Source organism: Typopeltis vanoorti, chromosome 8 (genome assembly GCF_054136105.1).
Source record: "Typopeltis vanoorti isolate ZY-2024b chromosome 8, IOZ_Tvanoo_1.0, whole genome shotgun sequence".
NCBI classification, from domain to species: Eukaryota; Metazoa; Arthropoda; class Arachnida; order Uropygi; family Thelyphonidae; genus Typopeltis; species Typopeltis vanoorti.
The window spans coordinates 42,166,165-42,182,534 of NC_143556.1; the positions used below are offsets into that span (position 1 = coordinate 42,166,165).

Sequence of the window (16,370 nt, forward strand, 5' to 3'; positions counted from 1 at the left end):
GACTAGAACAGGTGAAATCTTACTAAATAATAAGTATTTAGTAATAACTTATTATTACTAAATAAGTATTTTCAGCTAATAATGATCAAGGAAAGGGAGGAGTAGTGATAGCATTCATTATCATACATGAAGATAAACTTTTTGATTGGAAGACAGCTTCAAGTTATGTGAGCAAACTTCAAAATGTGGTCGTGGACAATGAAACTTATTAGTGTGTATAGTCCCATAGATGGTTATTCCTTCACTTCTTCCTTGGAAGTCATTAGAACAGCAGTTGACATAAAGAAAATGGAAAACAGTGGTCCTTGTTGGAGATCTGAACAGCAAAGCAGGAAATGAATCCCACCAAGCATATAGAAACAATTTGGAGAAAAGGGCAATGCTGATAATAGTGGTAAGTATTTAATGGACGTCTGCTCAGGATACTAGGACTAGTCATTACTAACATGATCTTTCAACATAAAGATGTGCAGAAGTTCACATGGAGAGAAGACACAAGAAATAAGAAAAACCTTATTGAGTTAAGAAATGCTCTCAGTGTACAGAGGATTTGAAATTTGAAGTGACCATTACTTAGTACTAAGCAGGATAAAAACAGATATCACATGAAAAGAACAGTATGTAAGAAAGTTTTTAAAATAATTAAAGTTGAGAAGCTTTTACAAGTAAATTGTAGACAACTATACAAAAATTATTGAAGATTAAAATTGAAAACGATAACCTAACCTTGGAGTTTCAGTGACAAACGCTGAAGAAGACATTGATTCAGCTAGGGAGGTATGTGGTGAAATTGTAAGGATAGAAAAATAAGAACACTATGGTAGACATAAGAAGAGGCCATAAGATTACTCGGCTATTGAGGAACACATTAACAAGTAGAAATAAGGAAGTTATTCCTCCTTATAATGCTTTGATATGTCCACATCTGGATTATTGTGCTCGTCTGGTCCCTTGTGTTTCTTTGGGATGAGGATGCAGTGGAGAGTATTCAGAGGCAAGTCACCAAGTAGCCTGTGGAATGTTCCCTATGAGGACAGATTGGAGGGTTGGTTGATAGGAGAAAAATAGGGATATGATAGAAACATTTAAGTTACTTAAAGAATTTTATAAGACAGATGCAGAGGAAATGTTTCAGTACTTGACTAGAGGGATCAGGACAAAGGCGATCCCTGGAAGTTGAATAAAGGTGTTGTTAGTTGGGGATGTGAGGACTAGATTTTTTGCTTGGGGAGTTGTGAATGATTGGAATTCGTTGCCAGAGTCAGTTGTGAGTGCTTTGTCTATTAATGAGTTCGGGGAGAGGTATGATAGATTGGGTCTCCTGCAATGAGTCTTCGGATTCCATAGAGGTGCCTGTATAATAATAATAATAATAATAATCTATATGGATCACATTATGAAAGAAAGTGGCATCAAACCTGATATTAGATCTTTGCTTTATGCAGATGATGTTGCACTCTTTAACATATCTGGTATAAGTCTCCAGGATTCACTAACTAAATTGTGAATAACAGCTGTAACAAATTTGACATGAAAATCAGCCATAAAAAGACCAAAACTATGAAAATAGGCAGGAGCATAGAAAAGTTTAGCTGAATTCTGAATGGAGATCCTGCAGAACAAGTAAAATATTTCAGCTATTTAGGCACAATTTTTAGTGAAGATGGCAGGTTAAATCTGGAAATAGACAACAGAATAAGCAAAGCTGGTATTTTGGGTAGCCATCTGAATAAATTTATATGGAATAAGAGAGAAATTAGCCAAAACACCAAACTAGTAGTAGTATACAAGACAGTGTTTAAACCAGTTTTAAGTACAGTAATACCCCGACTCATGTGAATCCAGAGTTACACGGTTTCTTATATGTACATATTCCCATTCCACTTCACGCCTCATCACTAGTCGTATATTTCCACCACCGGCCGCATTCGCCAGTGTCGCACATGCTGTGAACAAGCACTGACGTGTTTCACTCGGTCTCCATTCATTCACGATTTTATAGTCTACAAACCTTGCGATTGTTTAATGTTATGTGCTTGATAAAAATTTTATCACATAACAAATAATAATGTCGTCCAAAAGAAGCAAAGTCTGATTCTTCTACAGCTAGCAAGAAAAGAAAAACATTGACTTTGGAAACAAAACTCAACATTATTAAGGATTTTGAAGGCGGAATGAAAATTTGTGAGCTAGCAAAGAAGTTCGATCTACAGGAATCCACAGTAAGAACAATCATAAAATATAAAGAAAGAATTCTTGCTGATGTGAAAAATGCCCAATCATTGAATTCAAACAATGTTTTAGATGCCTTAAGGATTGTCGGAGATTCTTGGGGTGAAATTTCCCAAAAAACCTTGAATGGTGTCTGAAAAAAACTTTGTCCATCCTTTTTTAAATGCGCAACAGAAATGTTGCCAGAAACTGATTAAGTTGCTGAGGCAATAGAAGAAGTTGTCAACCTAGCCAGGCAATTAGATTTAGAAGTCGACAGTGAAGGTGTCAGCGAGCTGTTAGACTCGCATAACAAGGAGCTTACAATCGACGAGCTCATAGAGATGCATGAGCAGAGCACTACTGAACAGATCAAAACCTCAGATCCAGTTCTACCAGAAAAGCACATGACAATTGCAAAATTAACAAAGTTTCAGCTTAATTAAGCAAGGTTTACAGATTTTGGAGGACATAGATTCTAACGAGGAACGAATTGTAGCCATAAGGCTAGGAATAAAAAAAATCATGAAGAAATTTTGCATGACAAGAAAAAGACATTATGCCGTCAGACGAATCGATTAGATTTTATGAAACCATCGACATTGAAATAACTTTTTTTTTATATACGAAAAACTACAATTATGATTGTTTCTTAAAAAATATAGGTGTTTTTGTAAATCTTTAGTCCCAATTAACTAATATTTTGTATGTTTGTGTATATAAATTACATGCAAAATTAAACCCCAACTTGCGCACTTTTTGTTAGTCCCACCTACCACGTAACTTCGGGGTTTTACTGTATTGGATTTGAAAGGTTAGAAATAAAGCACTAGATCAGAGACCACAGATATAAGGGCTGTGAGAAAAAAATTAGGGGAGTGAATCAGTGGCATCAATGGCAGAATCATATTAAAATTGAAGATATTAGAAAAGGATCTTGACATTATTAGCATTCAACAATATCTAAGCAAAGCTGATCTAAGGTGGTGTGGCCATTTAAATAGAATGGGTTTAGTTCCTGGGATTTTTGATGATGTAATATATATATATATATGTAAAAAAAAAAATATATATATTTTTTTTTACATATATATTACATCATCCAGAAACCCTGCTCTAGCAAAACTGATGCTGGCCTCATTGGCATTAGTGCTTTGCAGTTACTCTAGCCAAAAGGACCTGTTGTGGCCAACTAATGCCATTCATAAATGATTGATTTTTGATGTGATAGGAAATATATATACTCATCTCTGTAGTTGTGTTGCATGTTAGTTCATTTTTGTGTGTTCTCTGCCTTGTTTGTCTGGTTTACATCATGAAAGGGGGAAAATTCTGTTACCTTTGTATGAGGTTTATTAACATAACTCCAGCTAAAAATTCTTTATTTTTATTTATTTATTTATTTTTGCATCCTAGGATGGTTTCTCTAATCAAAATGGGTATATGTTCTAATTATACTGCAGAGGTAGTATCAGATCAATTTACTGATAAGTTTTTGAAAAAAATTTGTCTGGCAAATCTTTAATTTCTGTCTTTTCTGAAAAATTTTCTGAAAAGCATATGTACTGGAAAAATATGTCTATTAGAACATATTTAGCCTATGGAGATAAATCTAGTCTTGGTTTTAAGGCTGCAAAAGACTGACTTACATTGCTGGGGGCAGTGCATCAGGCACATTCAAATAATTAAAACCACTGTTGGTGTACCATTGCTGTTCTTAACTAAGGACAAGGAGGCTGTTGATCTAAATAACCTGCAACCAGGCTCAATGAGATGGGCCTCTTGTTGGCTTCTCAATTATGCCATTCTAGAGTATCTTTAATTTATAACTTAAGTCTTATGTTATATATAAACATTATTCATGTCAAATAATTATAATTCTTTATAAAAATTGCAAAATTATGAACTTGTAGATGTCAGTTTTCATATTGAAGGAACCAATGTCATTTAAATATATTATACTTTTATCTCAATTTACAAACAGTTCATTTTATGAAAAAGTGGTGTAACCCTTTGGAAAATGAGGCCTTCCTGTATTTGAATTTAAAAAGTTAATTGTTGTTTCCCTTTGAACTCTAATCATGTATTCTCATGTTGACTCAGCTGTGATGAGACATGAGTCAATTAGTGTGTGCTTATTTGTTCACATTTTGAATGTTTTCAAATTTGAATGATTTATTAAAGTACACGTCTTTTATTTAAATTAAGGAGATATTAAATCCCACATTGTTTTAAAACTGAATAAGAAACTCAAAGATCGGAATCAAAGAGTTTCATGCTGAATATAGTAACTATAAAAGTATCGGTGACTACTAGCGTAAGCTAAAGCATGTAGTTCAAGTACGTAGTACCAACTAGGGCAACTCGTAGCTTACGCTAGTAGTCGCCGATACTTTTATAGTTACTATATTCGACATGAAACTCTTTGATTTCGATCTTTGAGTTTCTTATTCGGTTTTAAAACAATGTGGGATTTAATATCTCCTTAATTTAAATAATGTTTACATCACCGAAATGAAGCATATTGGCTCTTTATTTTAAATAATTTATGGATGCACCTTTTTGACAACTCGTATAGCAGAGTATATAAGTTCTTTTCGCTATACCCTTAGTATTATACTTGGTCTAGCTACTCACTGATGAGATCTCAATAAAGATCGAAACGGGTCTGGGTAGTGACCTCCCACCATAATGTATAACATCGTATATCTACTAGGAGATGTGTTTTACATTATGGGAAATACTAAGAAATTGCTATCAGAGCTTTACCCACCTTTGCTACGAGTTGCCCTAGTTTGTACTATGTACTTGAACTATGTGCTTTAGCTTACGCTAGTAGTCGCCGATACTTTTATAGTTACAATATTCGGCATGAAACTCTTTGATTCCGATCTTTGAGTTTCTTATTCAGTTTTAAAACAATGTGGGATTTAATATCCCCTTAATTTAAGTAATGTTTACTTCTCGGAAATGAAGCCTATTGGCTCTTTATTTTAAATAATACACTTCTTTTGTTTGTTTGTGGTAAATTTTCAGTAAAATAAGGAAGATGGAGTTTTATATCTTTTGATTTAAATAAATAAAATTGTAGATTTGAACGCAGGTCATTTGGTGACTGAGATAAAATCCATGCTCTACAATGAGAAATTCTTTCGCCTTCAGATTCATCAAATGATCTTTGTCTGTTGGTATTTTCCAAAATTATAAGCTACAGAGTTTGTCAGTCCACCCATTCATGAAAGGTGTGACTTTTTTTAAATATTTATTCCTCGCTTGAGAGGTATATCAGCCTATAATGTATAGCACATCAATTCCATGTGTGAGGTAAAGATAAGGATTGAGAAAGAAGAAATCTATTGACATTTTTCTTCAAGAGCTGGAGGTTGAAGTTGTTGGGAAATACATTTTGAAGAAGGCTGTTCAGGAGAACAGAGGTAGATGGAATAAATGAAGAGGAGAAGCAGGTTTGTGTTTTCAGTTGTACTTGAAAGGGATGTTAGGCAGCTGCTGATTCTTGTTTTAACAGGCTCAATAGTAAGTGGAGGAATGATGTTTGACAGTGTACTGGAGCAGTGACCATCGATGCACTTGTAGAAGAGACAAAGAGCTGAAACATTGCATCTATAGATGGATGTTCAATTGAGCCTCTGATGAGCCAAATTGCTCTCCTTTGGACAGTTTTAGTGCATTGTCCCAAATGTGTAAATATTATTCTAAGGATAGATAGATTTGAGATTTATATAGAGCACCAGTAACTGTGAACTAGTTTATGGGCTGCAGAAGCTATTGATGTGTTTGTGCCAGGAGAGGCTTGAGGTAAGTGTTAGTCCAAGGAAAGAGGGAGAGAGAGAGAGATCTGATCCTGTCTGGTAATATGTGTATTACTGAAGATAAGGGAAGATGAGCTGAGATCCTTTCATGAGAGAAAAGGCAGGACCGTGTTTTGGTAGCATTGAAGGTGACCAAGTTATCCCTTCCCCCATTGATGGATGGTATGGAGATCAATGTTAAAGGCACTGGTTGGAGATGATCTTGATGTTAGAAATGTCTGAAAATTACATGTTCTAGATAATGAAGTTACTATTGCCAACTTTCTCCATTACTTTGGAGTGGATTGAAGTAATGGCAGTTGTCAGTAGTTGGATGGTAGGCTTTTATCTCCCATTTTTTGGAATTGGTTGGATATATGCTTGTTTCCATGTGATGGAATAGGTGTCAGCTGAGTATAGAAGACTTGTTAGCTCTGGAGATGTCATTGGGACCAGAAGACTTTGTGTCGTCCTGGTTATCTAATATCCTTCTTATTCCTTTTTGCCAAAAGACCACAGGAGGCATACATTGCTCAGTTGTGATTTGCATTCATCTATGCAGGAGTTAGTTGAAAAGAGCAATGGCAGGAGGTCAGCTTTATATTCGGGTGGTGCTCTCTAGTTTGTGTGTGTGTGTGTGAGAGAGAGCAGAAGTTGTGCCTGGTAGCTTTTTAGGAGAGACCTGTAACTCATTTAGTATTGCAAATAGGCTAATGGCAAGAATCTGATTTCAGAGATAAAAATGTGGAACTTTTTTTCAAGCTACTTCATCTCAATTCAGTGGGATGTGCTTTCGCATATGACAAAAAATTCATCTACCACCTTAAACATCATAGTAGGTTTTAGAATTAAACTTTAGCTTGTTAGAAAACAGATGTCTCTCAGGATGGCAAAGTTGTTAAAAAATATCAGTAACTTTTTACCAGGCTTTATCAGGTGTTAGTGTGCTAAAGTTTTTCAACCTTTTCTTATTGTGATTTCTTTTGCATAGAATTATTTTTTATTTATTTTTATTTTATTTTTATACATATGAGGTGAAGTGAAGACATTGCTAGAATATATTGTTAATGCTGGGAGCATGAATGAGTGTCTATACTGCTGGCCGAGTGAGATCTCCCACATTGAATAATAATTATTGCTGCATTTAAGAATTTTTAAATATAATTTAAAAATTATATTTGTCATGTTTTTTGAATTTGTCAGTTTTTTTGAAAGCGATTTGTTATTTTTAACAAATATTGTCTGTTTTTCAGAGAATGGTGGATATTTCAATGGCTCAGCTGAAATTATCTTGAAAAACAATTCAGATCATGATGTGATTTACTTACTTGAAGCTGATGACAAGAACCATGTGTTATTAACAATGAATCAAAATGCTACCTCACTGACAGCTACTTCAGCTTTGTATATTTATAATGACTACAATAAAAATAGTGAGCCTTTTGCAGTTCTTCGCAGTAACAAAGCATTCTATCCTGTTATTTCAACCACATCAAAAATGATGGTAATTGCACGCAACTTTGAAGGCGAAAGCAGGTTTTCTGCAAGTTTCAAAAGTGTTCCCCAAGGTAATAAGAAAATTGGATTCGCATTAAAATGAAACTGTTTTCTGTGATATTTTACTAAAACTTCATGTAGAAAATTCTAGTCAGTTTTATTAAATTTTTATATGCTTTTAGAAAATGCCCATTCAGGAATGGATTTTTCTGAATAGCTCAGAATTATTGCAAAAGTGTAAAATAAGAATCACACATTATTGCTCTTGATTTATTCCCACATGATGTTCTAAAATGAAAAAAATTAATGTTAGTGCATCATTTAAAAATAATATAGAAAAGTTATTTCAAAAATAAGTTCAGTTCTGAAAATTCATTCCTGTAACTTATTCCATATTTATCATTTTTTTTTTTAATTTCTAAAAACAAAATATATTTTGAAAAATTATTTCTCATTGATTTTGTACACTAACTTATAAATGATAAGAAAGCTGTACTTAGAATTGGATGAATGGACTTGCAAATTTATTATACCAGATATATAATTTTTAGATACATTTCATAAATTCATTAGTTTTGGTATATGTTAGCATTATTATATGACAGAACTTTCATAACTCTCAATATTCTCACTAGCTAATACCTCTGGATGTGTTTGTGCTTTGAAGATGCTGGGTATAAAACCAGTGAAATATTAGCAGATAAATATCTTTTGTTCCTTTTAATTAAGCCACAGCACTACATATGAACAACTGCCAAACACTTAAGCTTATCTGTACATCCTCTAGATCTGATAGACCTTAGAGAAATCTTTTTAGCAAAACTAGCAAATGCTGTCCTGGTTGGTTGAGCTGGTTAGTGTATCCACTCTCCAGCCAATAAGCTGCTGATTCAAATTCTGCCATGGATGTTTGTCTCATTAATTCATACATGTGATTTGATACTCTCTCTCTCTCAGTATGGACTGGCTCACCATGGGAGAAGTAGACCCAGCTGTCCTGCATTAGAGAAAGGCCATGAATGGGACTACCCTGCAGTGGTGGGGATTCTATGGACAATATAATTATTACTAGCATTGCATGGTTTGTTTTAGTGGCTTTTTTTTTTAAACCTGTTAGTTCTTGAAGAATAGAATTAGGATTTATTTTTTGAATTCCCTCATTATATGACTGAACACTTTTCAGTTCAAACTATTTAGCAGCTTATCACACAATTTTTGAACTTTTTTTGTTTTAATGGAAGTTCAAATTTTTCAAAAAAATTCATTATCTTCCCTTCTCCAGAATAAGATGTGAAAACGGTTTTTGATTGCTATCCTTTTGGGGGGGGGGGGGGGAATTCAGTCAGGCAGAACATATTCCAGAGTTAATGGTATGCATATAATCCCTCCCCCATCATCATCCTCCCCTCCCCTAATACATGAGAGGATGGTTTCTTCCTTCTTTTGGAATAGTTAGGTATTACCTTTAAGATGTGTGCAAGATACTATGTGATAATATTTCATAATTAAGTTGACATTATTACTAGCTTTATATTATCAACAGTCTTCAACTTACAATTAGCCTGTTATGTCAAATTTCCACTATTAAGGTTACGTGTTTTGATCATCCACACCACTTAATGGTATTTAAGTAACTAGATAACCATACCATCTCAGATTATCTCTGCTTACATGTTGTTAAATGCTAGTGATGTCAGTCAGTTCAAATATTTTAATTTTTAATGTAATTATGCTACTGATGTTATTATCTGTTCATTCTCTTAGTATTTTTTTCAGCACTCTCCTATCTGTCATCTTTAGTCTTTGAATCAAGTGTTTTTATTCTACCACAACTCTCGGATTCATAAGTTAAAATTATTGAACACTGACTCTTCTGCTAGTTTAGTGTTTTGGCTAGTTTCTTAATTCCATATAAATTTATTTAACTGGCTCCTTACACTCATAACAGCTCTGTTATCTGTTTCCATATATAATTTGCCATCTTCAGTAACAAATAAAAATAAAAAATTGTGTCCAAATAGCTGAAATATTTAATTCAACATTCTCCAGGTTCCTGCCTATGTAATTTATTAATATTATCATCCCATGATTCCCATGGAGTCAGACTCATTGCAGGTCTCTTTGTCATACACACAGTTCATCACACCATGCCTTAAATTCTCTGCAGACACCACGCTCTCAGGCAATGCATTCCACTCATTCATAAATCTCCATACAAAAAAAACCTATTTCTCATTCCCTTGCTTGCACCCTCCTTAGGAGTATAACTGAGGTTTTCCTACATATTATGATCCATTTAGACAATGATAACTGTGGAGATAGCATGCATCCTTGTTTTATACCTTATTTTGCAACAATCTGTCTTTGTTCATGTTGTTATATACCAGAGCATACCTGAGTGGTTCATTAACTTTTCAATTAATATCACAGATTTGGATCTGGGATTTTATTATAAAAATAAGTTAAGAGATTGAGTTGAAAGGCAAAGAAAATTCAATTTTCTTTAATATCTTTATTTAGAAATAAATAATATTCGTGTAAATTTAGGTATTGCTTGACTGTAACAGCATGTGTAAAATGTTATGATTTACAAGCTAAATAAAGCTTAGCTCCTAAAGAGAAGACGACCCACAAATTTAGCATCATACATAAAGTAAATATCACACAAAACTTCTTGTTTCTTCTCTTCAAGATCACAAGATTTGATAAGGATAAAAAGAGCTAACTTCAAACTTATAAAGACAGTTTCTTGTGCTCTTAACAGTAGCCGTTGAAATTAATTAGCTCATACCTGTTTTTCTTTGAAAACAAAAAGATAATTTGTGTGCAACTTTTCTTAAAGAATGTATTTCTTCTTTCATATCTTCTCTTCAATATATCAGTTCCTTTGCTATTTCCTTGAAATATAAAGATAATTTTAAAGTTCCCTTTTTCTTGTGGAAACTTCATTATCCTTGAACACAAAAAGTTCATCACTTTTGGGCTTAGTGTTTTAGCCAGAATAAGTTTGTGACTTGATGTATCAAAAGGAACTGTCGATTGCTAAGGGAGAAGCTATATAATTCATCTTATCACCTTATCTAGTCTCCAGCTTAGCTTCCTTTGAAAGAAATTCATCTGATAATTTTGGGATAACTGTTTTCTTCATAATGCTCCTTTCCACCTTTTTTGGCTTAAGAATTCTTTTAAATTATGTTTCTCCACTAAACTTCCAACGTTCAGAACCTATTCCATTCTAATTCACACCAACAGCCGTTCGGTTATTCTCTCTCGCTATATCAACTTCCTCTTCAGAAGGACGAACTTTGCCAAGCACACCTGTTAATGTAAACAAGACTGCAGTTCTTAAATGCCATGAAAGCATTGTTGGAAAGTTCAGTATTTTCTTCTTTCAGTGTTTTTTAAGTTACAGGTTAGAGGTGAGTCCTTTTTTAATAATAAATATCGCAATTAAACAGTTTGCAATAGGATGTAACTGTACAAAGATTTCCTTTATATATAAACATTAATAAAGAAATTTCTAATTACAAGAAATAATGCAATTTTGCTATTCATTTAGGGATATGTTTACATATATAATAAAATTCAATGATCCTTTTTTATTTATTCAAAATTGGCCACCACTAAAAACGAAAAAAAAAAAAAAAAAAAAGTGAGATAATCTGATATCTCTAAATAGCAAATATCCTGCAGTGTACATCTTTCACTTCTAATAGCTAATTTACACCTGAAATATAGACTGTATATTGCATTATATAATGTTCAGTTTACAGTTTATAACTGTAGTGTTTTGCCACTAATTTATCATAAGTCTTTGCAGATTTACAAAATTTACAAAATGTAATATATAGATCCTGGGATCACTTAAGGATAAAAGCTAAAAGGGAGGATTCCTCCATATAGCCTTTCAGTCAGAGTGCGTAATAAGAGGATTAAGTAGAGAAGACGGCAAGTTGTGTTGTGTAATAGTGGTATGCCTTCCCACGATGAGTCTAAGGACTCCTTGGAGGTGTCACATGATAATGTCCTCTGTGCTGATTTCTGAATAATACTGATTTCTATGCTTTAAACAGGGATTTTTGCTATCTTACATTAAACAAACATTGTGAGGTCTCTGATGAAAACAAGCTGTTAAAATTGTTGTCAGACTGAAACCTAAAAGCACTAATAAAAGGCAAATATGTTGGCTCCTGGGCAGTGCCAGTTATTAAATAGTGCAAGCCCATATAGTTCTGATGCCAAGGGTTATAAAGCTGTCTGGTCTGTTTACTGAACAGACCAGAGAGCTTGAGTTTCTATGTTTCTATACATTCAATTATGAAATAAGGATGAATTTATATCTCCTATTTATATCAATTTATAATTGCTGGAATAAAGCCTTTCAGGCTCTTCAGTAATCACTGAAGATGTTTGCAAAATGAAAAACAAAATATTGTGGCTTGCATGTTTATAAATAATTCGATGTGGATCTAGTGTGACTATGTGTAAAGCTCATGTTGAACTTGTTCACCTCAAATACAAATGGGCAGGATTTTCCTTTATATACTTACCTTGCAAGAACAAAAATCCCACTACCTGCATATGGCAATTCAACAGCATTTGAGGCGTGGGGGAGAGCAATGTTCCTCGTGCATGATAATGAGACTGAAACTTTTCATCTTTAACCAAAGGACATGTCATCTTTCTAACTGCAGAGACATCATCTTTGTATTTACTGACTATCAAAGTAAAAAAAATGAGTATAATAATAAAGTAACTGTTTTTATTATGTGAGTTATTTGTTGTGTTATTATTATTACATGACACCTCCAAGGACTCATCACAGGAGGGCATTCTTCTTCACTATACACAACTTACCATCTCGCTTACTTAATCATCCAACTATTACCATCAACACACAATGCCATCTGTCACCTACTACCACCATCACCAACAGTATTTTTTGTCTGTGAATTATGTGTGTTCTCATGGCTGATTTTCGTGATCTCATGGGATGAAATACCAGAGTTTCAAGGAGAAAATCCTCACTATCTCTGTATGAGATCAGCTAGTTTGCCTTCAGTTGAAAAAAGCCCAAATAAAGATGAATTCCTCTTGTAATAAAATTCTGACTCAGAATTTTTCAAATTGAAGAATGCAATGTCCTGTTCCATTTGCACTATGGAGGTGCTAAATTTATGCTTAAGTTGACAGTCAATAAGCAGTAACTTTCTTTAGAAAAATGCTATAACTAGATTCTATTATGTTAATCTGTGAAGAAATCTTTCCCTCATATCTAACTTAGATTTCAAACTCAAATCAGCTTTCAGTTGACATTTGCGTACCTTGCAAGTATCTGCAATCTAGACCTAGAGTTTAACTGCAGATTTTCTTATATACATTATGTTGAGGAATTTCTTAATAAATTAAGAGAATGGCAAGGTACACAAATTACTGATTGGCCATCATTTAAACCCCAGCTGCTAATACAGCTTTCCAAGCATGCAAAATCGGCATTAGCAAAACTAAGCATACAAGAATTAAAACAAAGGTCTTCAAGGAAGATGGCACCCATATAGTATTAGAGGTTTTTTAAAAGTTTCATCCTTTCCTTTAGTGTTACATGGTGATCATTCATTTCAGACAAATTATGGAGTCTACAACTGTGTTAGAAAAAATTACTTTAATTCCCAACATGAGGAAATTAAAGAGTAATTATTTCTAACACTGTTGTAGAGTAATAATTTGTCTGAAATAAAAAATTTCATGTTTCAGATCTTTTAATACAAATTTTGACATAATCTTATATAACAAGAAACTATTAAAGTAGTTGACAAACTGCTCATAAAACTTGCTAGAAATTTGAGTTATGATTGCTTGTTGATGACTTTTCATCCCAATTCTGTGACATAAAATTTTAGATTCCAGTGGAACAAATGCTTACTTCATTTAGCATTGATAAAAAAATTGACTGTGTGACTCCCTCCTTTTGTTTGTTGTCTGCAGTATAGTATAAAAAGGAAAAAAATTGTAGTTAAATTAGTTTGACAGCCACATTGCACTGTGAACATTAAAATCTCATGGCAAGGTGCATGTTTGAGATTCCTGATATAATTAAATATTATTGTTATTTTACAAAAATAATACACTTACTATTTCTGCAAAGAACATGGACTAATTGTGATTAAGATAAGCAGGACTTTTATGGTTGTAATGTTATTTGTAATCAAATCACATATTACTTCCTGTTCTTGCTAGTAGTTGTTTTTTTTTTTTTTCAAAGTAATGAGGTGTAATAACTGAAAAAAATAAATGAAGTGGGTGAAGTGTTTGGAAACCCATTGAGGAATGGAATATGGAAGAAACAATCCTTCATTCCATGCATAATGGTTATCTTCCACTGATAATATGCATGTTAAAATAATTTAGGTATGAGGTGCCACAGGATCTAATTAAAAATTTCCAAACTTCATGCCTTCATTTCCATTAAAGATATCATGTGAATATGTGACTTTTTTTGAGACAATGTCAACCTAGAAGAATATCAGTAAAATTTCTTCTAGGCGACATTGTTACTAGACCACTCCATGGAGTTCACGTTTTAGAAGAATTAAATGTCTGAAACAACTGTATTCCAAAATTTGTCAAAATTGTTTGAGCAAATGTACAGGTGTCTGCGAATGCCTTTATTTTTCTATGATTTGACTTAAAATTTTCATGGATGCATAAACAGTTAAGAAATAACTATTTCATATTTAATCAAAACCAGTTGACTAAATCAGTGTGACCTACACAGGTATCTTTGTAGAAAATAGTTGTCATTGAATCAATTTAAGGAGAGGCATGATAGGCACTGGGTTAATACTTAGTTTCTTATTCCCATGGTGAATTTGGTTACATTATGGGAGGTATGATAGGTATATTGTGAACAATATTTCTGGGTTTCCTGCAGTGCGTCTTTGGACTCCATGACAAAGCCTATCAACAACAATAATAATAATAATAATGTTCTATCTCATTTTTGTCTGTTAAGGCTAATTATCTTAGAATCTTCAGCATTGTAAGGCAAAAACTAGTCACAATTCATTGAACAGTGTGACCAATATATGAGCTGCTCACTTGCCAAATCGATTAACTCCATAAAACAAAAAGTGGAGAAAAGTGATAAAATAATATACATTGTTTTTTTAAAATTCTTTTTAAAATATAAATTCAAATAAACATTGTAGAATGTATTATTCAGATGTAGCTTTTATCTAACGACATAAAACGTATAAGATAGAATATCCTTGGAGTAATCGTTATTGTTACAATTTTTGCGTGAATAAGGGAGTTAATTGATTTGGCAAGTGAAAAAAAGTAATAACATCAAATTCAGTCTTCAAATTATTTTTTTATTACAGAAAAACTTCATTATCATACATTTTTTTATTAAAGATTTTTCGCAAAAATGAATAATAACTGTTCTGTTACTGTTGCAATTATTAGTTTGTTTAAATCGATTCATCAGCAACATAAATGATGTCTTCTTCGTCAGCTGTATTTGAGGTCCCGTCATGTCGATTTGTTCTTAAGTTTTTATAATAATCATGTTTAATAGGAGAAATGAATTTCAACAGGTCCATCATATCTTTTCTCTTGTCACAGTTCAACCTGTAGGATATAACAAAGGCTGGTCTACATTTTTCAGACCTAGTGGTTTACCTGCCACACATTTTCTTATATTAATGGCATGAAATTCTGAATCTTCGTTAAAGTCATATTTGAATTGTATGACGTAGGGTTTCAACCTTTCTAATTTTATCCAGTGCATTTTAAGCCAATTTACTGGTAACCCTGTAACTGTTACTTTTCTGTTAATGATAGAATTTTCTAAAGGATTTGTCGAGAAAAAATCCTGATGACTCATTTGAAGCACATTAAATGGTGCTTTCTTTTTACTGGTTTTGATTATATTGTACCAATCATCTGGTGAAAAAAGGTTTTGAATTTTTTTCCATGTGACTCAATAATGCAAAATTTGAATAATTAGGCAAATTACTGTTCCACTTATCAAAAATTTCATTTCAATTGACTCAGCTCTTATTTCTGTAATTTGAACCAATTTCAATAAACTTAAGACAGTTTTGATATTTCTATTTAGTCCGGTACACGAATCTGATTAGGTTATTATTTTTTCATAATTTTTATCATAAGTCTTTATATACTTTATTAGGCATGATGAAATTTCCTGAGACCTGCGAGATCCTTCAGTTTCTGGCCAAACGAACATGTGGCTTATATTTTTATTAAAATTGTGGCAACAGAAATTATAAACATATAAATTTCGCTTATAATAAACTACCAATGTAGTAAGTTTAGGAAAGGCTCAAGCTTTTTCTAAGTCTAAAGAAAATAAAAAAAATTTCTTCGGATGCTGCCATTCCATCTGCAGCCATATGACTACGAGCCTGTTCAGCCTCTTGTAAGTGAGCATCCTTTTCAAGTTTTGCCATCCGAATTCCCTCACTATCCGAAGACTGAATTTTTATTTGCAAAGACTCGCAAGTTTGGCATGTATCTTTAGACGATTGCGTGAAATGTAAATTAAATTTAGTGGAGAATACCTTGTAGTAATATTTTTCTTGCACCGGTACTATATCTTCATCTTCACATTGCGTGATGTACAGTTCATACATTTTCTTAATATTTAGGTCTGGATTTAAATATTTTCGTCTTGGATTGTGAGCTCTTGTGTAGGCGGGAAATGAGTCTATATTTTTATAACATGTGTGTCATCGATTTTATTGTCTGAAATATGGCGACCGCGACAATCAAAGATGAAACTTGTTCTTTACAACAACAGTCGTATATTCATCTGTCACTTATCTGATA

General features: G+C 33.1%; 1 protein-coding gene across 2 annotated transcripts in view; it reads left to right on the forward strand.

The window, feature by feature from the left end:
- Positions 1-16,370, forward strand: part of LOC150103949 (cubilin-like) — a 283,125-nt gene that overhangs the window by 151,112 nt on the left and 115,643 nt on the right. For both annotated transcript variants that reach the window (XM_090397190.1, XM_090397189.1), the window contains exon 10: positions 7,274-7,588. In XM_090397190.1, coding sequence (XP_090253316.1) covers positions 7,274-7,588 — 315 coding nt within the window. The remainder of the gene's footprint in view (positions 1-7,273; positions 7,589-16,370) is intronic.